The following is a 22,665-nucleotide window of genomic DNA, read 5'->3' on the forward strand; positions in this document are numbered from 1 at the left end:
CAAATAAGTATTTAGTCAACCACTAATTGTCTAAGTTCTCCAACTTGAAAATATTAGTGAGGCCTGTAATTTTCAACATAAGTAAACCTCAACTATGAGAGACAGAATGTGGAAAAAAAAAAAAAAAAAACAGAAAATCACATTGTTGGATTTCTAAAGAATTTATTTGCAAATCATGATGGAAAATAAGTATTTGGTTAATACCAAAAGTTCATCTCAGTACTTCGTTATTGCCAACAAAGGGTAAATAAGAGAGTCCAAACGTTTACTGTAATTCTTCACAAACTTTTCACACGTTGTTGATGGTATTTTGGCCCATTCCTCCATGCAGATCTCCTCTAGAGCAGTGATGATTTGGGGCTGTCGTTGGGCAACACAGATTTTCTACGGGGTTGAGATCTGGAGACTGGCTAGGCCACTCCAGGACCTTGAAATGCTTCTTACGAAGCCACCCCTTTGTTGCCCCGGCTGTGTGTTTGGGATCATTGTCATGCTGAAAGACCCAGCCACGTCTCATCTTCAATGCCCTTGCTGATGGAAGGAGATTTTCACTCAAAATCTCTCGATACATGGCCCCATTCATTCTTTCCTTTACACAGATCAGTCGTCCTGGTCCCTTTGCAGAAAAACCGCCCCAAAGCATGATGTTTCCACCCCCATGCTTCACAGTGGGTATGGTGTTCTACGGATGCAATTCAGTATTTTTTCTCCTCCAAACACGAGAACCTGTGTTTCTACCAAAAGGTTCTATTTTGGTTTCATCTGACCCTAACACATTCTCCCAGTCCTCTTTTGGATCATCCAAATGCTCTCTAGCGAACCACAGACGGGCCTGGACGTGTACTTTCTTCAGCAGGGGGACACGTCTGGCAGTGCAGGATTTGGGTCCCTGGCGACGCATTGTGTTACTGATAGTAGCCGTTGTTACTGTGGTCCCAGCTCTCTGTAGGTCATTCACTAGGCCTCCCCGTGTGGTTCTGGGATTTTTGCTCACCGTTCTTATCATTTTGACGCCACAGGGGGAGATCTTGCATGGAGCCCCAGATCGAGGGAAATTATCAGTGGTCTTGTATGTCATCCATTTTCTAATAATTGCTCCCACAGTTGACTTCTTTACACCAAGCGTTTTACCTATTGCAGATTCAGTCTTCCCAGCCTGATGCAGGTGTACAATTTTGTCTCTGGTGTCCTTCGACAGCTCTTTGGTCTTGGCCGTAGTGGAGTTTGGAGTGTGACTGACTGAGTTTGTGGACAGGTGTCTTTTATACCGATGGTGAGGTAAAACAGGTGCCATTAATACAGGTAACGAGTGGAGCCTCGTTAGACCTCGTTAGAAGAAGTTAGACCTCTTTGACTGCCAGAAATCTTGCTTGTTTGTAGGTGACCAAATACTTATTCTCCACTCTAATTTGGAAATAAATTCTCTAAAAATCAAACATTGGGATTTTCGTCCCCCCCCCCCCCCCACGTTGTCTCTCATGGTTGAGGTTTACCCATGTTGACAATGACAGGCCTCTCTAATCTTTTCAAGTAGGAGAACTTGCACAATTGGTGGTTGACTAAATACTTATTTGGCCCACTGTATATCACTAGAGATGAATGAGTGAGAAACCGTTTCTGCTGTTCAAAATTTATCAGTCTAATCTTATGCCGTATTATGTCATTGTCATTAGATAATTGCCTATTTCTTTTATATGTAAGTGGGAGTTTTCCCCCAGTATTTAGTCATAGCTGTGTGACATTTTTGTAAAACATTCATGAAAAGCAGAGTTGATAAGACCAACCCCCCCCCCCCCCCCCCCCAATAAAAATATATAAAATCCCCAAACAGGTGGAGTATTCTGACCTTTTCCTGCTCGATAAAAAGACGTAATCCCCGGTGAAGAAATTTCTTGATGCTGCTCAGGTCTCTGACGACGAACGTGATCGTGTCACCAAAGTCGACACAATCCGTCCACGACTGAGATGACGTTCTGTGTCTCGACTCTACGACTCAGACAACACAAGAGACATCGATGGCTTTTGGCTGGCAAAAATATCGTCCCAGTCCATATGAATGTACGCCATTACTCAGTGATTCTGTGACACACAAGGTGATTTTTCTTTGTAACACTAACCGCAGATGGTCCAGATGGCTTTGATATCCTTCCTGCTTCCTATCTTGGCCTTCCGTGACTAACACGGGTCTTACAAACCTGTGCGCAGTTTTCCCAACTACGGAATTGGGTCCAACCACTTATGTTACAGTACACACTGATTACCTATTCAGGAGAATTTTCAATGCCTCTGCTGGATATTTCAATTGGCGAGCCCTGAATAATTAGAGCCCCCCCCCGCATGATATCCGATAGCCATGAAAAAAAATGGATCTCTACATCCTTAGTGACATTAGGCGTCTTAACACTAGAAAACCCAAGGAGGGATCAGTTGATGAATATACCATTTGTGCCCAGAGAGGGATCATCTGATCCTAATTTGCACATCTATTGTGGTCGTTGATGGTGGTCGTTGGTACTCACGCCTACGGACAATTTGGAATGATCAATCAGCCTAGCATGCACGTCTTAGGAATGTGGGAGGAAACCGGAGTGTTTTTCTATCTCTACATAGAGAAAGAAAGAAAAAAAAAAGCAAACGTGTATGTATGTGGGAATGAAGCATTTAGCTACAGTAAATATGCCACAGACCTAATGTGGATGTGTAGCTGAACAGGTTGACTTTCATAGTATATTGAACTATATTTTAGCAATCCTTTTTTTTTTTTTTTTCATCTTGAATCCATTTCCAGCAGGCTTATAATGTAGACTCTAAGCCTAAACCAATGTAGGATAACAAAGACAAAATAACCGAATTTCAATCTCTGAAAGATTTATTTAGAGCAAAACAAAAAACTGTACAGTGTACTGTATACAATCCTGACACATCACTGGGTAAGACGTACAGCATGAGCCACAAGTCAATCGGCCACATTTCTGACAGACTTGAGACATTTTTTCCCCCCCGTACACTTCTTTATTTGGCAGTGCCTCGTTTTTGCTGGTGGACTGTGTGTCATGGGAACAAATAAATCTTTCAGAAATTAAATTTGGGTTGTTTTGTCATTGTTATCCTATGTTGCTTTACACTAGAACCACCAGGGGTTTTGGTGCTTCCTAAAACTACCAAGGGTGTCCCATTTTGGGACACCCTGGGACCCCCCCCCCAAGCCGAGCCCATCTCATTTCTAGTCACAAAGCACATATAGCAATATAAAAAGTGTCGTCCTTTTTTTTTTTTTTTAACTTCTGGTCATCCTTTTGCCGAGTCCTTGCTGAGTGAGGCTGCTTTCTCTTTCGCTACTACTACTAGTCAGGCTACTTTCAGACACTTATTTCTTACTTGCCTACTGTAGGTTGATAAATTTGTAGGTAGATGTGTGTATGTCTTAGTCAATCCCAAAAAAAGGTTCCTTCAATCAAAGTATATATTTTCAATAGAAAATAAAAGTCACTTGAATGAAAGCAAAATGTGTTTGAATGCAAAAGTTGCCTGAATGATAGCTTGTTTCTGAACCAAGAGTGGTATTTACTAGTTTTGCATATTTTTTTCCAGCCATTTCATGTGAGGTGTTTTTCTTGTTACCACTGTTGCTTGGTGTGCTTAGTTGTAGTATTTCTAAATATCTATGAATATAAATGTATATCCACAGTAAATTGTTAACTGATCTTTTCAAAAATGTTTTTTTTTTAACATGTAGAGGGTATTCAAACAAATACATCCGAATGAATTAGAATTATTAAAATACTGTTATCAAAATATTCTCAGAAGTTTAGCAGTTTAGTGTCAAGTAAGAAATAAGTGTCTGATAGTCAGGCTACTTTAGCTGAAGAGGGGGTTGGGGCGAAACAGGCTCAGTCAGGCTACTTTAGCTGAGGAGGGGGATGGGCGAAACAGGCTCAGTCAGGCTACTTTACCTGAGGGGGGGTTGGGCGAAACCTTGCTGAGTGGGGCTGCTTTCTCTTTTGCTACTACGACTAGTCAGGCTACTTTCAGACACTTATTTCTTACTTGCCTACTGTAGGTTGATAAATTTGTAGGTAGATTTTTGTATGTCTTAGTCAATCAAAAAAAAAAAGGTTCCTTCAATCAAAGTATATATTTTCAATAGAAAATAAAAGTCACTTGAATGAAAGCAAACTGTGTTTGAATGCAAAAGTTGCCTGAATGATAGCTTGTTTCTGAACCAAGAGTGGTATTTACTAGTTTTGCATATTTTTTTCCAGCCATTTCATGTGAGGTGTTTTTCTTGTTACCACTGTTGCTTGGTGTGCTTTGTTGTAGTATTTCTGAATATCTATGTATATCAATGTATATCCACAGCAAATTGTTAACTGATCTTTTCAAAATTGTTTTTTAACATGTAGAGGGTATTCAAACCCCCTTCCACAGCTAATGGCTGGTTGCAAGTAAAGAAACAGCAGCCTGACTTGTTCAAACACATTTTGCTTTCATTCAAGTGACTTTTTTTTCCTCGATTGAAAATATATATTTTGATTGAAATAATTGAAATGAAAATGAAATGAAAAAATTTGGCTTTACCAAGAAATAAAAAAATCTACCTAAAAATTTATCAACCTACAGTAGGCAAGTAAGAAATAAGTGTCTGAAAGTAGCCTGACTAGTAGTAGTAGCGAAAGAGAAAGCAGCCTCACTCAGCAAGGACTCGGCAAAAGGATGACCGGAAGTTAAAAAAAAAAAAGGACGACACTTTTTATATTGCTATATGTGCTTTGTGACTATCTGTACGGAGCTCTGTGAAGTCCCCCCCCCCCCCCCCCCCCATCATACGCAAATTTATATAGAAATGATGTCAATCGTTTGTGCTGTAAAAGTTTTGTTTGAGCTGCTTTCGTTATAGAGATACTTACAATTCTTTTATATAGGTAAATCTGAGGTCAGCTAGCCCCCCATTTCAATTAACAATTGTGTCAATCGTTTGTGCTGCAATGGTTTTGTAGATCAGTATTATGCTTTTATTCAGATATTAATTTCGAGTGGTTACGTCACTTGTAGCTTTTCCTTAGCTTAGCTCCCGCGGCTAATGCAGCATACCAACTCCCAATAACAGAGGGGTAATAATACATTTATTTATTTTTTTTTATTTGTAGAGCGCTTTTACCAATGCTCAAAGACGCTTTACAGTAGGAACAGAAACAGCAAACAACGTGGACAGAACAAAACAAGAAAATAATTATAAGTTAAAAGCTAGTTTAAAAAGGTGAGTTTTTAACAGTTTTTTGAATGTGGGAAGGTCTGAACATGAACAAATGGGTTTTGGGAGTGAGTTCCAAAGGGAGGGGGCGGCAGCGGAGAAGGCTCTGTCCCCCCTAGTTCGGTGTGTTCTTTGTTTGGGCGGTGCGAGGATGTTAGAAGAGCGGAGGTGACGGGAAGGGGAGTGGGGACAGAGAAGGTCTGTGAGGTGTCCTAGCTACCTACCTAACAAGCACGATCATAACACAAACAAATTCGGATCCGTTTCGCAGTAAATTGGGGGGCTTTAGATATTAATTTTGAGTGATGACGTCACTCTAAGCCCCTCATTTACTGCAAAATGGTCCTGAAGTGCTGCCATTCGTTTGTGCTACGTTCGTGTTAGTTGTTAGGACACACCTCTGTTATTGAGAGAGTTGGTATGCTCTATTAGCCACGGGAGCTAAGCTAAGGAAAAGCTACGAGTGACGTCACCACTTAAAATTAATATCTCAATAAAAGCATAATACTGATCTACAAAACCGTTGCAGCACAAACTAGCACAAATGACAGACACAATTCTGAATTGAAATGGGGGGCTAGCTGACCTCAGATTTACCCAAAAAGAATTGTAAATATCTCTAGAACGAAAGCAGCACTAACAAAGCTTTTACAGTACAAACGATTGACATCATTTTTGTATAAATATGTCTGATGGGGGTGAGGGGGCCAACTTCACAGAGGTCCGTAGAGATGGTCAGATAGCACATACAGCAATATACAATATGTCGTCCCCTCTTTTTTTTTTTTTTTTTATCTTAATTTTTTTGTACTTCCAGGTCATCCTCTTGCCGTCGTGTTGTGGGATTTTGCTGTTCTGTTGCGGGATTTTTGCTGCTGTGTCTTTGCATTCGCCTTCTGAGCCATTCGTGCTACGAACCATTTGCTGTTGTGTTGTGGCAATTAGGGTTCGTGCTTTTGCCAATTTGCAATCGCGCTTTAGGAACTGGGGATCGTGTTGTGGCGGTTTGCATTCATGCTTTTTTTCTTTTGCAAAGCGTTTGCAAATAAAAAAAAGCATGAACCCCAATTGCAAAGTGTTGAGACTTTGCATTTGGCCTGACACCTCTCAGCCACCATAATTTCCTGCTCCTGTTCAAATCCACCCCGCCAGTCGACTGTCGTTCGCGCACACGAGCTCGGTCATCAAGATAAGCACATCCCCCGCCCCTTGACGTAGTTAGCACTTTGCATTCAGAAAGCCACATGGCAGAGCTGATCACACTTGGGTTGGGTTGTGAGACCAAAACATTTGAGATTTTTTTGTCGTCACAAATGTATTGATTATTTCATTCATTATAACTTTATACACGTTGCAATGGTCTGTGCGTTTGTTTATTTCATTGCAGTAATTTATACATAAAGTTGCCTGTGTGTGCTATAGGAGAAGAAGAATAAATGGGCAGAGCAGTGAATGAATAAAATAAAACCCTATTCAAAAATAAAACTCTCAAATAATAACTGAAACTATCATGGCAAGAGTCAGTATAAACTGACCAACCCTTGTGGGTTAGAGTAAGGTTGTTTGCTTGTGTGCTTGAGTGGCCTATTTGAGAGACAATGACACACTCATTTGCACATATACAGATGCTAATTGTGGATACCCAGAGTTGTGGGGATCATCTGATCCCCTTCTGGGCTTTCCAGTAGGCTAAAAAAATGTTGGGTTTTCTAGTGTTAAATACGTTATTGTATGTGCATTACAACCAAAGGACGACGAGAGGTCTTTGCTGCCTTCTGCCACGATGGATACCAGCGTCTCTTTGTCACTCTTCTTGCTGGATGTCTGGGTTTTTTCGGCCGCCGGGTTCTGACCCCTTACGGTAGCTCCAGCCACCACTTCCTGCAGACGGCTCATTTCACGTCCTCGAACGATCCAGGAAGTGGAGCGGCGCTCGCCTTACCCGGTAGGCGGTGGTATGGTGACTGAAAAATGTGTAGGAGACAAAGTAGCTGTAGCTGACCACCGGGAACTCCGGAGCGTCAGGGACTGCGTCCAGCGACGGGTCCAGGACCCCCTGCATCCGGCCCAGGTTGTCGATGCCCAGTCGACCAGAAGGTCTAATGCAAAAATGAGTAAAAACGCACTTCACATTTAAAGTTTTCGGCATCGCAGACCCATGGCATTCTAGCAGGTAATTTGTTGACGTCATTTGTAAGAATCCGTGCGTTCCTTCCGTGAACTGGATTGTCTTGATAGGCACTTCTTGTGTCAAGCTTCTCCCACAACAGTTCAGTTTTGCTGAGATCAGTCAGGTGACTTAGCAGATAGAATACCAGTTGCCCGCTTCTGCCCTTAACACTCGTTTTCGTACCAGTCATCCCCTACGAGAGTCGGGGGTGCTGGGGCCTATCCCAGCTAGCTAGCCAGGAGACTGGTTACGCCCTAAAATTGGCCGCCTGTCACAGAGACGCACGGCCATTTACACCTATGGAGAAATTGCGGTGTCTAGCCAACGTATACACTGATCAAAAAAATAAAGGGAACACAAAAGTAAGAGGTTGTAGATCTGGAATAAATGTATCAAATACCTTCTTTCCGAAGTTGAATTTGCTGACAACAAAATGACACACAAAAAAAAATCAATAAAAATCAAAGGTATTAACCCATGGAGGTGCAGATTTGGAGGTATGCTGAAAGTGGAACAACACACTGCAGGCTGATCCAACTTCGATGTAATGCCTAAACAAATGAAAATGAGGCGCCGCGGTGTCGCCTCCGTGTGCATTTATGACCTTCCTACAAGGCCTCGGCATGCTCCCGATGAGGCGGCGGATGTTCTCCCGGGGGAGGAATCCCCCCCAAATCTTGACCAGGGCATCGCTGAGCTCCTGGAGTGTCTGAGGAGCAACCTTGCAGCCTGGAGGAGACTCCGGTAGAGCTGGACAGGGCAGTTAAAAGTCTTTAAACCCTTAGCAGGCTCGGTATCCGCTCCTTTGTTCAAGGTCGAACAGGATGAGTACTGACAGAGCCCTACAAGATGACCTCAAGCAGGCCACTGGTGTGAATGTTTCTGACCAAACGATCAGAAACTGACTCAGTGAGGATGGCCCGACGTCCTGTAGTGGGCCATAGGCCACCAGAATTTGCAGCAACTACACCGCTGGCCCTGTGCTCTTCACAGATGAGCGCAGCTTCAGCCTGAGCACAAGCGATAGATGTGAAAAGGGTCTGGAGATGTCGTGGAGAGCGTTGTGCTGCCTGTGACGTCATTCAGCGTGGCCGCTTTGGTCGTGGGTCAGTGATGGTCAAGGGAGGCATATCCCTAGAAGGACGCACAGACCTCCACAGGTTATGTAACGGCACCCTGACTGCTATTAAATATCGGGATTAAATCCTTGGACCCGTTGTCATAAGACACGCTGGTCCAATGGGACCTGGGTCCCTCCTGGTTCACGACCAGTGTTGGGCACGTTACTTTAAAAAAGTAATTAGTTACATTACTCACTACTTCTTCCAAAAAGTAACTGAGTTAGTAACTGAATTACTCTATAGAAAAAGTAACTAGTTACCAGGAAAAGTAACTATTTCCGTTACTTTAAAAAGAACTTGTTGTATGTTGAAGAATTTGAAATTTTCTGAGCAGTATTCGAGTCAGTGGAATAGAGAAGAACAGACAGGTAGTTAACTAGTTAGGTGCTTCAGCAGATTTGAATTGCTTACCACAGATGTCGACAAAAGCTTTGCCCCGGGACATAAATTACACATTACATGCAGGTTCTTTCCTTTAATTTCGACAAACTTGAAATAGTGTCTATATCTCCACCTCTTAAAGGACAATTTTTCTTCTGAATGCTCTGCCATCCCGACCCTGTGCATCTGTTTTGCGTGTGTGTGTTTGCCGCACGCGCTGTTCTGGGTTGCTTGTGAAATCACTGGCTCTGATTGGCTTACTACGACACATGACTCTAACCCTCAGCCAATCACAATCACTTCCATCGCATCTCTCGAGGGGCTGCATTCAGGTAGGCAGGTTTCCCGACAATTCACGTCACCTTCAAAGCGTCTGCCGTCCTCAAGATGGAAGCAGAATTATTGCTGGCTGACAGGGGGAGATGGGAACGAGGCTAGCATCAGGTGTAGCAAACACAGAAACGTTACCAAACTTTGGAAAGCATTGTCGAATTGAATGAGCAGGGACAAACAGCTAGGAGTCAGAAGTACGTGCGCTATTCTTGAACATGAACGCACCCCAAGTCTTGGATGACAAATCAACAGAGCAGAGAGTCGACTCGACACTGCTGGAAGTTTCATCAATTTATTCAGAGTAAGTAACGCACCGCTTTTGACCGTCAGTAACGGTAACGGCGTTGTAACGGCGGAAAAAGTAGTTAGATTACCCCGTTACTGAAAAAATAACACCGTTGCGTAACGGCATTATTTATAACGCCGTCACTCCCAACACTATTCACGACAATGCCCAACCTCATGTGGCTGGAACATGCAGGCAGTTCCTGGACAAAGAAGAAATTCATAACATTGACTGGCCCCTACGTTCACCTGACCTAAACCCAATAGAACACCTCTGGGACATTATGTTTGGGTCCATCCGGTGCCGCCAGGTTGCTCCTCAGACTGTCCAGGAGCTCAGCGATGCCCTAGTCCAGATCTGGGACGAGATCCCCTTTGAATGACACCCTTTGTTGTCTCATTAGGAGCATGCCCAGGCGTTGTAGGGAGGTCATACAGTCACGCTACTGAGCCTCATTTTGACTTGTTTAAAGGACATTACATCACAGTCGGATCAGCCTGTATTGTGTTTTTCCACGTTGATTTGGAGTATAACTCTAAATCCAGACCGCTATAGGTTGAGACATTTGATTTTCATTGATTACTTTGCACATTCAACTATGAAGCGAACAAAGTATTGAATAAACATGTTACCTTAGTGTTTCCTTCATTTTTTTTGGAGCAGTGTATGTTTTTGGGATGTGCGAGGAGACCGGTATACCACCACGGCACGGGGAGAGCAAAAGAACTCCACACAGGAAGGCTGGAACGCTGAAACACTGAGCTGTGAGGCAGGCGGACCTGCTAACCACTGAGCTGGCGCGCCGGCCGCCTCTGTATATAATTCATTCGAACGAATGATTGATTATAATCTCACGTCTCATCCTGGCCATCCCGCGATATCGATGTCGCTCCTCGGGGGCGATCCACGCCGCGTCCAGGTAGCAAAGACGAGGCAGAGCGTCGATGGCAAAGCCCGGGTACGAGGGTGCCAAGGTGAACGGGTTGCGCTCCAACACCAGAGTCCGTAGGCAGGGAAGTGTACCAAGGGCCTTCAGCAGAGGACGCCGCTCCCCAAAGTCGCACTCGCTCAGGTCCAGACACACCAGCTCGGGCCTCGTACACATACAAAAAAGTTTTTTTCTCACAGGAACTAGCTATGTCATTTATACGCAGCAAACTATTATACCGTGATCAGAATAGCAGTAGTAGTAGCTCATAATGCCTTATATAGTATTCATAAAATAAAAGACGAAAAGTAATATCCAAGCACAGTTCAGTCATATTTAACTTCTCTTTTAAGACACTTGACCCTTTTTAAGGCCGGTTTTGGATTGAACTAGTGACGGGATCTGTCGTTCACTTGAGTAAACGAATCCATTCCGGTTCGTTCAGTAAAAAGATTCGTTCAAACAAATCGTTCAACAAATCGTTCGTCCCCCTCATCTCCCTCCCCGCCCAAACGAATCGTTTGGTTACTGAACGGGAAGTGACGTTGCAGAACGAATCACCAAAGACCGCTTCGCAGTATAACTGAACGGGAAGTGACATTGCTTGGTCCCTCCCTCTCTTGCACACAGGCACCACTCGTCGTAGTTTCAGAAATGAGTGACAGGTGGTATCATTCTGCTTTCACAGACAGCCTCGTCTCCCTCCTGCTGCTGCAAAAGCGAGGGAGAACCTTCGCGTCGTCTGTCCTAGTTCTATGGGCTCAAAGTCATGGCTCGTGCTTGCATTTCGATTTAGGACCCGGTTAAACATTTTCCTTTTGTGGGGGGAGTGGGGGTTTGGGGTCGGGGGCACACGGACTTTCTTTAGCATGATCTTGATCACATATGCTACCAGCCAACGCAGCATGCTTGCTGTCACGAAAATAAAAATAAATCGAAAATTTAATTTCTAAATATGGAACGACCAACACATCATATTTACCTCTCGCTCTGTTGTATTTTTGTTTTTATGCTCATCACTATTATTTTAGGTCACTATTGTTAAAACTGAAGTGTAAATAGCTGGTTGTCAAATGTGCTGATCTGAAATAAAAACAATACTACATTTTGATATTCGACAGTTTAATTGCAAATCAGTATTAAGATGATCGTATTGAATTTTTGCACTGGTATTAACAAATAAAATAATCCGGTCAGCTCCCCTGTCGCCCCCTCATCTCAGATTGTCAAACGCGGACGAGAAATAATTGTTTGCTCTTTACGATGTTGCCTTTCTACTCTCATTAGTCTGTTAAGAAAAATGTAGACATGTTGCGACATCTCCCGTGTCCGCGTGCGTTGTTTTTGAGTAGCACATGATGGACGGATGGACATAATTTGTCAAATCAACACCCGACACGCTGACACGAAAAAAAAAAAAAAATAAAACAGTCGGAAAAAATTGACATGTATATACAGTTTCATTGCAAATCAGTATTATGGTGATAATACTAAATATTTTTTCTGTGCGCATATGAGGTAAATAACGCTGCCATGAAGCCTCCATATAGTGACAGTTCTCTGCCGTGAGTGCCGTCACGCGACCGCAGCTCACTTTTGCTTGCCTCGTAGCTACCCGTGTTTTTTTATTTATTTATTTTTAGCTACCCGTGTTTTAACTACTGCAAATTTGATAGTATGTTGTCAGTCATAGGTAGTCCCGAGTGTTCTGCCTTTTGGTGAGTTTTGTAGAAGGCTTTTTTGTGCTGTCCAGCAGCGAACTCTAGTGGTCGCCTCGCGACATGGTTTTTTGTTTTTCTAGCCAATTCAATATGGCTGCACGACGTCTCTGGCTGAAGTCTAAGTTGCAACGTTGTGCTCACATGATCCTTGGACAAGATTTGTCCGTAAGTATGGATGTTGTGGATAATGTACATATTATGTTGGTAAGAGAAATGTTATGTTTTTTGTATGGAACACTTTTTGTTTATGTTTAGTGAACTAGTCTGGCGTGCTAAGCTAACGTTGTAGCTAATGCTATGCTTGTATACTTTTTTTGTAGTTTTACGACGGTCCGGAGAGGACAATGGTTTAAGGCCATTCCATTAATAAATCAGATAAAACCAAAGGAAGAAGTCTGTTTATTAAAGCGTCGTTCACTAGCCGTCTAGCTTGGAAAAAAGTAGACGCTTCCGAGTGAGGACAGCATAGTAAAAGGACATCAGCGCGGCGGGATCAACTACGACGCAACACACAACAATGAGCCTACGGTCAGAAAAACACCTGGATTCTACAGACGAAGGAGCAACGCCAAGGCAACAACAAAGACAAGTGGAAAACAGAGACTATGCAGACAATACAGAGAACATGGATAACGCAAGCAATGCAGACTCACGGGTCAGGTCTATACGCACGCATACATCCAAGAGTTCATCTACTAGTTCATCTACTAGTTCTGCAGCACTAAAGGCGCGAGCAAAAGCAGTAGCCGCACGTGCACAGTTGGCATATTCAGAAAAAGAAGCTACCATGATGAAGCAAAAATCTGAGCTTGAAGCCAATCTACACGTCTTAAGTTGTCAAAAGGCAGTTGCAGCCGCAGAAGCAGAGGCTGCTGTTTATGAAGAAGAAGAAAGTTTCACAAAATCTGAAGTAAGACATTCAATTGTAGGACAACCTGCCAATCCAATGCAACGTACAGCAGAGTTTGTTCAAAGCCATCCAGACAGCTACTATGAAAGATTTTTATCGAAAATGGATCCACTCGCCAGCCACAAAGCAGCACGTGAGCAATGTGAAATGGCGATGAACACAGAAATAGATGAGAGAAATTTTTACAGTGAGAAAAAACCTGACATCAAAGTGGAGCAGCAAACACAAGAGAGAGAAGAACGCAGTCCACCCAAACTGTACCCGTATGACACTCTTCCAACCCCGGCAGAGACGCAGGGAAAACAGGACATCACATGTTACCTGAGACGGAGAGAAATGTTGAGTACTGGACTTTTACAGTTTGATGATCTCCCAGAGAACTACTGGGCATGGAAGGCGTCATTCCAAAATGCCATTAAGGACTTGAGATTAACAGCCCAAGAAGAAATAGATTTAATGATAAAGTGGCTTGGAAATGAGTCTCGCCAGCAAGCTAAAAGAATCCGATCAGTTCATGTCTTCAATCCAACAGCTGCACTTCATCTTTTGTGGGAACGACTGGAGGAATGCTACGGGTCACCTGAAGTCATGGAAAATGCATTGCTAAAAAAGATTGAACAGTTTCCCAAACTTAACAACAGGGACAACACAAAGTTACGAGAGCTAGGTGACATTCTACAAGAAATTGAATGTGCCAAGGACGGAGGATACTTACCAGGCCTATCGTATTTGGACACGTCTCGAGGAGTCAACCCCATCGTGGACAAGCTACCTTACGGGCTTCAGGACAAGTGGATCGCTACAGGAGCGAAGTACAAAGAAGAACACAAAGTCGTCTTTCCACCTTTTAGTGTCTTTTCAAAATTTGTGAGACAACAAGCAAAAATAAGAAATGACCCAAGCTTCGTCATCACATCTCCTATCAACACAAGCTTCAAAAAGGAAAAAAGCTTCAAAAGTGATAACAGGCGAGTGGTTTCCGTGCACAAAACAGACATTCCAACTGACACCAGTACAGCTCAAAAATGTTTTAGTAAGCCAGCAGAAAGTCCGGACAAGCTATGTCCATTACATAAGAAACCTCACCCGCTTACAAAGTGCAAAACCTTTAGAGCCAAGCCCATTGATGAACGCAAGTCATTCTTGAAAGACAACAGAATTTGTTTTAAATGTTGTAGCTCAACTCAGCATTTAGCGAAAGACTGTAATATGCAAATTAGGTGCATGGAATGTGGCAGCGAAAGACATTTGACAGCGCTACATCCAGGTCCACTTCCTGCTCCAGCGGAAAGTTCTGAAGTTGAGAAAGGTGATGGCGGGGAGACACACGAAGATGTAAGTGTCTCAGTTGTTTCTAAATGCACTGAAGTATGTGGTGATGCAAACAGCACACTTTCATGCTCAAAAATAAGCCCTGTAATAGTGTACCCAAAGGGTGAGCGAGATCAAGCAGTAAAGCTATATGCTGTACTTGATGAACAAAGCAACAAGTCGCTTGTCAAGTCTCAGTTTTTCGAGCTCTTCAACATAGAGACACGCTCGGACACTTATAAGCTTAGAACATGCTCAGGCCTGTCAGATAATGTCGGCAGAACAGCATCAAACTTCATGATTGAGTCAGTGGATGGTAGAGTAAAGCTCCCACTCCCAAACCTAATTGAATGTGACATGATTCCTGACGATAGAAGAGAGATCCCATCTTCACAGGTTGCTATGCAGTACCCTCACCTGCAAAGGATAGCAAACAAAATACCTCCGGTAGAAGAAAAAGTACCAATCCTATTGCTCTTGGGACGTGACATTATCCAGTTACACAAAGTTCGAGAGAGGATTAATGGACCGCGTAGTACCCCCTATGCACAACGTTTAGACTTGGGTTGGGTTATAGTTGGTGAAACCTGCCTGGGTAAGACGCACAAACCTCCAAACGTGAACGTCCTCAAAACGAACGTTCTTCAGAATGGCCGTGCTTCTTACTTCAGCCCATGTCCTAACACCTTTCAAATCAAAGAGTCGAATGGTTTTAGTAGCCAGTCAAACACTAAACCAACTTCCCAAAACGAACGTAAAAATACAAACACGGATCAGCTGGGACAAACTGTTTTTGAGAGAACCAAAGATGACGACAAACCGGCACTCTCAATAGAAGACAAATATTTTCTTGACATTATGGAAAAAGAAGTATATCAAAATGAAGATAACAGCTGGGTGGCGCCATTGCCATTCCAATCTCCAAGACCAAAGCTTCCAAGTAACAAGGAGCAAGCACTCAAACGTCTCCAGTCACTCAGAAAAACACTGGACCGAAATCCTGAAATGAAAAAACAATACATGGAGTTTATTCAAAACATGCTGGACAACGACCATGCGGAGATCGCTCCAATTTTGGACTCAAACAAAGAACATTGGTACTTACCATCATTTGGTGTGTATCATCCTCAAAAACCTAACCAATTAAGGGTAGTTTTTGATTCAAGTGCAGAGTTCGAAGGTCAGTCACTTAACAAAGTGTTACTAAGTGGACCGGACTTGAACAACACGCTACTAGGCGTTCTTATGCGTTTTAGAAAAGAGTCTGTAGCATTTTCTGCTGATGTGCAACAAATGTTTTATTGCTTTCAAGTCAGAGAAGATCATAGGGATTATTTAAGATTCCTTTGGTATGAGAATAATGACATGAGTAAAAGTGTTTGTGATTATAGAATGAAGGTCCATGTTTTTGGAAATAGTCCGTCTCCAGCTGTGGCTATTTATTGCATGAGGCGCGCTGCAGTCGAGGGAGAGGAGGAGCATGGACTGGATGCAAAACAGTTTGTAATGAGACATTTTTATGTTGATGATGGCCTTGCGTCTACAGCAAGCTCAGAAGAAGCTGTTGAAATACTGACAAATGCACAAAACATGTTGGCCCAGTCAAATTTAAAGCTGCACAAAATAGCCTTCAACGACAGCAAAGTAGTTGAAGCATTTCCTGTCGCCGAGAGAGCGAAGGATCTAAAAGACTTGGATTTAGAATTTGACAACATACCCTTACAAAGAAGTTTAGGGGTGTTGTGGGATCTTGAAAATGACTGTTTTACTTTTCATGTCAACACTGATCAAAAGCCATATACTAGAAGAGGTGTTTTGGCTACAATTAACAGTTTGTATGATCCGCTAGGATTCGTGTCTCCCATAACAATGCAGGGAAAAGCTCTTCTACGTGAACTGTCAGCAGAGCAAAAGGACTGGGATGAACCACTTCCCATTGAAAGAGAAGAGGAGTGGAACAAATGGAGAACCTCGTTGAAGCACCTCGAGCAGCTACAGATACCAAGGTGCTACCTACCTTTTTCTCAGACCACTGCTGTGAGGAAAGAACTGTGCATATTCTCAGATGCCTCCACCATGGCCATAGGAGCAGTAGCGTATCTGAGAGCGCTCAACACTGAAGGTCAGTGGCACACAGGTTTCATCATGGGAAAGTCCAAAGTGGCCCCCCGACCTGCTCACACTATCCCTAGGTTGGAACTGTGCGCAGCAGTATTGGCTGTAGAAATGTATGAACTCATTACAGATGAGATTGACATTGAAGTGGACATTGTCAGATTTTTTACAGACAGCAAAATCGTCCTAGGTTACATACATAACAACACAAAGAGATTTTACACGTACGTAGCAAACAGAGTGAACAGGATTAGAAAAACCACACATCCTGCACAATGGTTTTACATTAACACAGATGACAATCCAGCAGACAAGGCCACAAGATCAATTGCAGCTCCTGCATTGACTTATACAAACTGGTTTAGTGGTCCTTCCTTTTTGACACAGCCGAGTACAGACACGTCACACTGTGACACATTTGCTCTCATCGAACCTGACGCAGATGCAGAGATTAAACCTGAAATCAAGACATTTGTTACTCAAGCTTCAGTAACACAGTTCGAGTCACGTCGTTTTGAAAGATTTTCTCATTGGATGAGATTATGCCACACTGTTGCATCATTAAAACGTGTAACAGCATCTTTCAAGAAAACAAACTCAGAAAGTAAAGGCTGGAAGTGTTTCAGTGTAACTAACACCCCAAATGAGCTCGAGAAAGCAGCGAAATTCATCATTCACACAGTTCAGACTGAAACATTCAAAGAAGAGTACAGGTGCATAAAAGCAAACAAGCCACTTCCAAACCTAAGCTGTCTCAAAAAGTTAAATCCAATCATCGATGAAGATGGGCTCCTCAGAATAGGAGGACGCTTGGCACCTGCAAATTTGACAAAAGAGGAAAAACATCCACTCATCATCCCAAATGCTCACCATGTAGCCGTCCTTCTTATCAGATACTATCATGAGAAGGTAGCACATCAGGGACGCCACCTATCAGAGGGTGCGCTCAGAGCAGCTGGATTTTGGATCAAAGGCAGTAAAAGACTCGTCTCTTCTGTAATTCACAAGTGTGTTCTCTGTCGAAAGCTTAGAGGACAACTACAGACACAAAAGATGGCGGATTTACCCATTGACAGACTTACACCTATGCCCCCATTCACCAGCGTAGGACTGGACGTTTTTGGCCCCTGGTCAGTCATCACACGTCGCACCAGAGGAGGAAGTGCAGACAGTAAACGCTGGGCTGTACTTTTCACCTGTATGTCCACAAGAGCTGTGCACATTGAACTCATAGAATCAATGTCAACATCCAGCTTCATTAACGCATTAAGAAGATTTTTCAGCATCCGTGGACCAGCTCAAATACTTCGTTCGGACAGAGGTACCAACTTTGTTGGCGCATGCAACGAACTCAAAATTGATCACAAAGACACAGAACTGACCTCCTACCTACAGGAGAAAGGATGTACATGGCTTTTCAACTCCCCACACTCCTCACATATGGGAGGGACTCATCGGAGTCGCACGACGAATCCTGGATGGAATTCTTTTAAAAGCCACAAATGTCCAACTCACTCATGAAGTGCTGAGTACTTTCATGGCGGAAGTAATGGCAATAATGAATGCGAGACCACTCGTACCAGTATCAACAGATCCAGACAAACCAAACCTTCTCACACCAGCAACTCTTCTAACCCAAAAGACCAACACGTTAACTGCCCCAACAGGAAACTTTGCACCTCCCGACCTCTACGCAAAGCAGTGGAAGCAAGTGCAGTGCATGGCGGACACTTTTTGGAAACAGTGGAGAAGTGAATACCTTTCCTCTCTGCAACAAAGGAGAAAATGGACAGACGATAAACCAAACATAAAAACTGGTGACATTGTGCTATTGAAGGATGTTCTTGCACATAGAAATGACTGGTGTATGGGAAGAGTTGTGAAAACATTTGAGAGTAAAGACAATAAGGTTCGAAAAGCAGAAGTTAAAACTGTGAAAGATGGAAATGTGAAATTGTTTATGAGACCAATTTCAGATTTGGTTTTGCTACTACCAGTTGAGAAGTAATCTCGTATGTTGTTGTAATTGTTCAAAACAAAAAAAAACAAAAAAAGTGTTTTGTAGTGGCACAATTGTATTGTACCAGGCGAGGAGTGTTCTGCCTTTTGGTGAGTTTTGTAGAAGGCTTTTTTGTGCTGTCCAGCAGCGAACTCTAGTGGTCGCCTCGCGACATGGTTTTTTGTTTTTCTAGCCAATTCAATATGGCTGCACGACGTCTCTGGCTGAAGTCTAAGTTGCAACGTTGTGCTCACATGATCCTTGGACAAGATTTGTCCGTAAGTATGGATGTTGTGGATAATGTACATATTATGTTGGTAAGAGAAATGTTATGTTTTTTGTATGGAACACTTTTTGTTTATGTTTAGTGAACTAGTCTGGCGTGCTAAGCTAACGTTGTAGCTAATGCTATGCTTGTATACTTTTTTTGTAGTTTTACGACGGTCCGGAGAGGACAATGGTTTAAGGCCATTCCATTAATAAATCAGATAAAACCAAAGGAAGAAGTCTGTTTATTAAAGCGTCGTTCACTAGCCGTCTAGCTTGGAAAAAAGTAGACGCTTCCGAGTGAGGACAGCATACCGAGTCTGTTGAGAAAAGTAGTACACTGAACCATGCTCGCTAGATTTGTGTGGTGTTTTGTCTGTTTGAGCAGCATTTTATAGGCTCCACGTTAACAAATATGTGACAAAGTAATTTCCTTTCATTTTATGACTCGTTCACCGCATAGTCATTACAGGAAAGTCAAGTTAGCAGCAAGCTAGGTCAGGCACCGGAGGACCGAATCACTGAACGGGAAGTGACAAAACTCAGTCTTTCCCCCCTGCCTGCACGCTGGCTGCTTATTGGCCACACGTGGAAATGAGTGACAGACGCCTTGATTCTGTTTCCGCTCCCTCCCCTGCCCGCGATGAGGCTGGCGTCTGATTGGTCGTGTGCGATGTCAGAAGACGCTGCCGCTTGCTCAACGCCCTCCCACGCAGCGAACAAGCGCCACCAACTTCATAGAACGAATCAGTGCAGATGGTGATTAGTTCGGTCTCGTTCACCCAAACAATTCGTTCAAAAAGACCGAATCGTTCGCGACCGATACAACACTAGATTGAACTAACTAGTTAGTGGAAGAGCCATTTAGACATAAGCCCTTTTCACACACATATCCAGGGAAATTCCCGTGTAAGGTGGCGCCGGATTTACCCGCGTTATTGCTTTTACGCACAAAAAGATGTCCCAAGAATGAAGTGGGTTGGAGGTTTCACAGACTTGGCTCGTGTTGCCCACTGGCGCTCTCTGTGCGGGGAGGGCTGCTGGCGCGATTTTATAACCTGGATATTCCGTCATTTTTGGTCAGCATCGGCTGTCACAACGTTCGGTGAAATCGTGTTTTGTTCCAGAGGGAGCGTTCCCGATGTCATAACTGCAGCCAATTTAAGCTCATCAAGATTGTATTTAAGCTAGAGGTAAGATCGGGCCTAAAAAAATCCAGCCAGACCCGGCCCGGTCTGTGGGTTTTAAAGCCCGACCCGGTCTGTGCCCGAAAAAGAAAACCCGAAATTTTGTTGTATTTGTAGGCCCGAGTCCGGAAAAAAAACCAACAAAATTTTATATTTTATTGTAGTCTCGAGCCCGAGGGTTAGGGTTAGGGTCTTAATGTTTAAATAGTCTACATATTTTTAAAATCATTTTAAATGTATTTACACAATGGGGAAAAAGCTGCAAAGTTTGTTGATTATAAATAAACAGACGCGGTTTTGCAGACTCGCAGCCGGGAAGATTAAAAAGAGGGCGCATGGCACGCTCTGGCTCTGCAATGACCATACAGCACCTTCTCTTTTTTATCCAAATTATTATTTTATAACAATTATTCTGTAAGTTTAACATCCATACTGTACATCATTTTAGCGTACATATAGAAATATATATTTATTTTAAAAAGTTAGCGAGAGAGAAGTCCATCCGGCCAGACCTTGAACGCAGGATAGAAATATAGCGTGCTAGTGCATCATTCATCTGGTCCATCTTGTGGTCAACTGTCTAGTCGAGCCAGAAAAAAAACCCCCTCCGCTTTTGCCTACAAATACTATGGTCAATTTAGGTACATTGGTCACGTTTGCGACATGAAGGCATCCTTGTATAATTCGAGTCGTCGTGAGCATGTACACCCGTGTGCAAAAGTACACAGACAGTTTCTCATCCTACTGAATGATGAAGTGTCTCAAAACTCACTCCGCAAGTGTAGAATAGAGGCCAACGCTGCCTGCTGAATGCCAAGTGAGAGCAGGGGTTAAAGTGGGCCGGAGCAGAGTTCCACCAGCCACCCCTGAGCCGAGCTTCACCTCCTTAGTCAAATTATTCACTTCAAACCGGCAGCGGCACCCGCAGCCCATAGATAAAGGTAATGCCACCGTGGACTAGATTTCATTATGGCATGGACAGTCTGCACGGCTCTCCCATCTGCAGGCGCTGACACGTTCAACATAATCGGACCGCAGCATCATCACCCTCTGCTGGCTGGCCCCGCCTTCTTTAACACGCAGCATCTACTGCAGGGGGGGCCCAAACTGGTCCTCAAGGGCCGCGGTCGGTCCTGGTTTTTGTTCCTACCGATTGAGCACAGAGCGTTTAACCAATGAGGTTTCTGCTAAAACAAGCAGCACCTGACTATTATCAACTGATTACACCAGATTGTGTCTAAGGTGTCATCCTGTTTTGTTTGAAAGGGTTAGGTTAGGGTTAGGTTTGTGTCAGAATTATCTCGATGAACCACGCCCCGAAGGGGGGTTCAAAGGCAATGCACGGTCCGTCACTCGGAATGAAATTGTCTCGGCCCAAAAACACGTCATATGAGTGATCCATCGGATCATATTTCACACCGTCCCTCAAAGGAATGTCACGCGCCATGTCCGCAGGACATGGCGTGTGAATAAAGTAATTAAAATTAAGTCACAACAAATCCAAAACACGAACACGAAACGCGGGACACCCCCATTTTGTCTATAAAAAGGGAAGGGTAAATTAAACTATTCGCGGACTCGCGTTATATCAAACAATAACGCCAAATTTGAACAACACGCCATGCGCGTCGTAGAATTGAGCAACGCGCCATGCGCATTGAAGCCGGTTTTACAAGTCCGTCATGCACATCTTTAATTTGTGTCTCACACATGCAACCGTGGCAAGGCCGGATTTGCAGGACACGGCGCCGAGCCAAAGGGCAAGGACATTATTAACCAATCAGTACGCGGCCATCATGATCAGCGCAAGTTACGTTCAGCGTGTCATGAAAGGCATAAATCGGATTAAAAAATGGATTAAAAAATGGGAGGTAGTCCCAGACCGAGAAATACGGCCGTCAACCTCGCGAGACGGGAACGAGGTTGAAATTCAAAGCCGGTTTTACAAGTCCGTCATGCGCATCTTTAATTTGTGTCTCACACATGCAACCGTGGCAAAACCGGATTTGCAGGACACGGCGCCGAGCCAAAGGGCAAGGACAACATTAGCGTCAACGAGTTCGCACGCGGCCACCATGAACAGCGCAAGTTACGTTCAGCGTGTCATGAGAGGCAAAAATCGGAAGAAAAACCGAGCTTAGTTTTAGACCAGTAAATACGACGGACAACATCGTGAGACGGGAGTGAAGGCAAAACTCGAGGCCAAACATCAAAGCCGGTTTTACAAGTCCGTCATGCACATCTTTAATTTGTGTCTCACACATGCAACCGTGGCAAGGCCGGATTTGCAGGACACGGCGCCGAGCCAAAGGGCAAGGACATCATTAGCTTTTAGCGAATACGTACGCGGCCATCATGAACAGCGCAAGTTACGTTCAGCGTGTCATGAGAGGCATAAATCGGAACAATATCGAAATTAGTCTTAGACCGACAACTACGATAATCGGCGTCGCGAGACGAGAACGAGTTAAAAAAGGCCAGATCCTGTAGCCGGTTTTACAAGTCCGTCATGCACATCTTTAATTTGTGTCTTACACATGCAACCGTGGCAAGGCCGGATTTGCAGGACACGGCGCCGAGCCAAAGGGCAAGGACATCATTAGCATTTCACGAATACGTACGCGGCCATCATGATCAGCGCAAGTTACGTTCGGCGCGTCATGAGAGGCATAAATCGGATAAAGG

At 43.7% G+C, this 22,665-nt stretch overlaps 1 protein-coding gene across 1 annotated transcript; it reads left to right on the forward strand.

Moving 5' to 3' along the window:
* Positions 1 to 12,182: 12,182 nt before the first annotated feature.
* Positions 12,183 to 18,048, forward strand: LOC130913545 (uncharacterized). The gene is made up of 2 exons (XM_057832223.1): positions 12,183 to 12,356; positions 12,512 to 18,048. The coding sequence occupies exon 2, from the start codon at positions 12,709 to 12,711 to the stop codon at positions 18,046 to 18,048; it is 5,340 nt and encodes a 1,779-aa protein (XP_057688206.1). The 5' UTR covers positions 12,183 to 12,356; positions 12,512 to 12,708.
* Positions 18,049 to 22,665: the final 4,617 nt, after the last annotated feature.

This window comes from Corythoichthys intestinalis, chromosome 3 (genome assembly GCF_030265065.1).
Source record: "Corythoichthys intestinalis isolate RoL2023-P3 chromosome 3, ASM3026506v1, whole genome shotgun sequence".
Taxonomy (NCBI): domain Eukaryota; kingdom Metazoa; phylum Chordata; class Actinopteri; order Syngnathiformes; family Syngnathidae; genus Corythoichthys; species Corythoichthys intestinalis.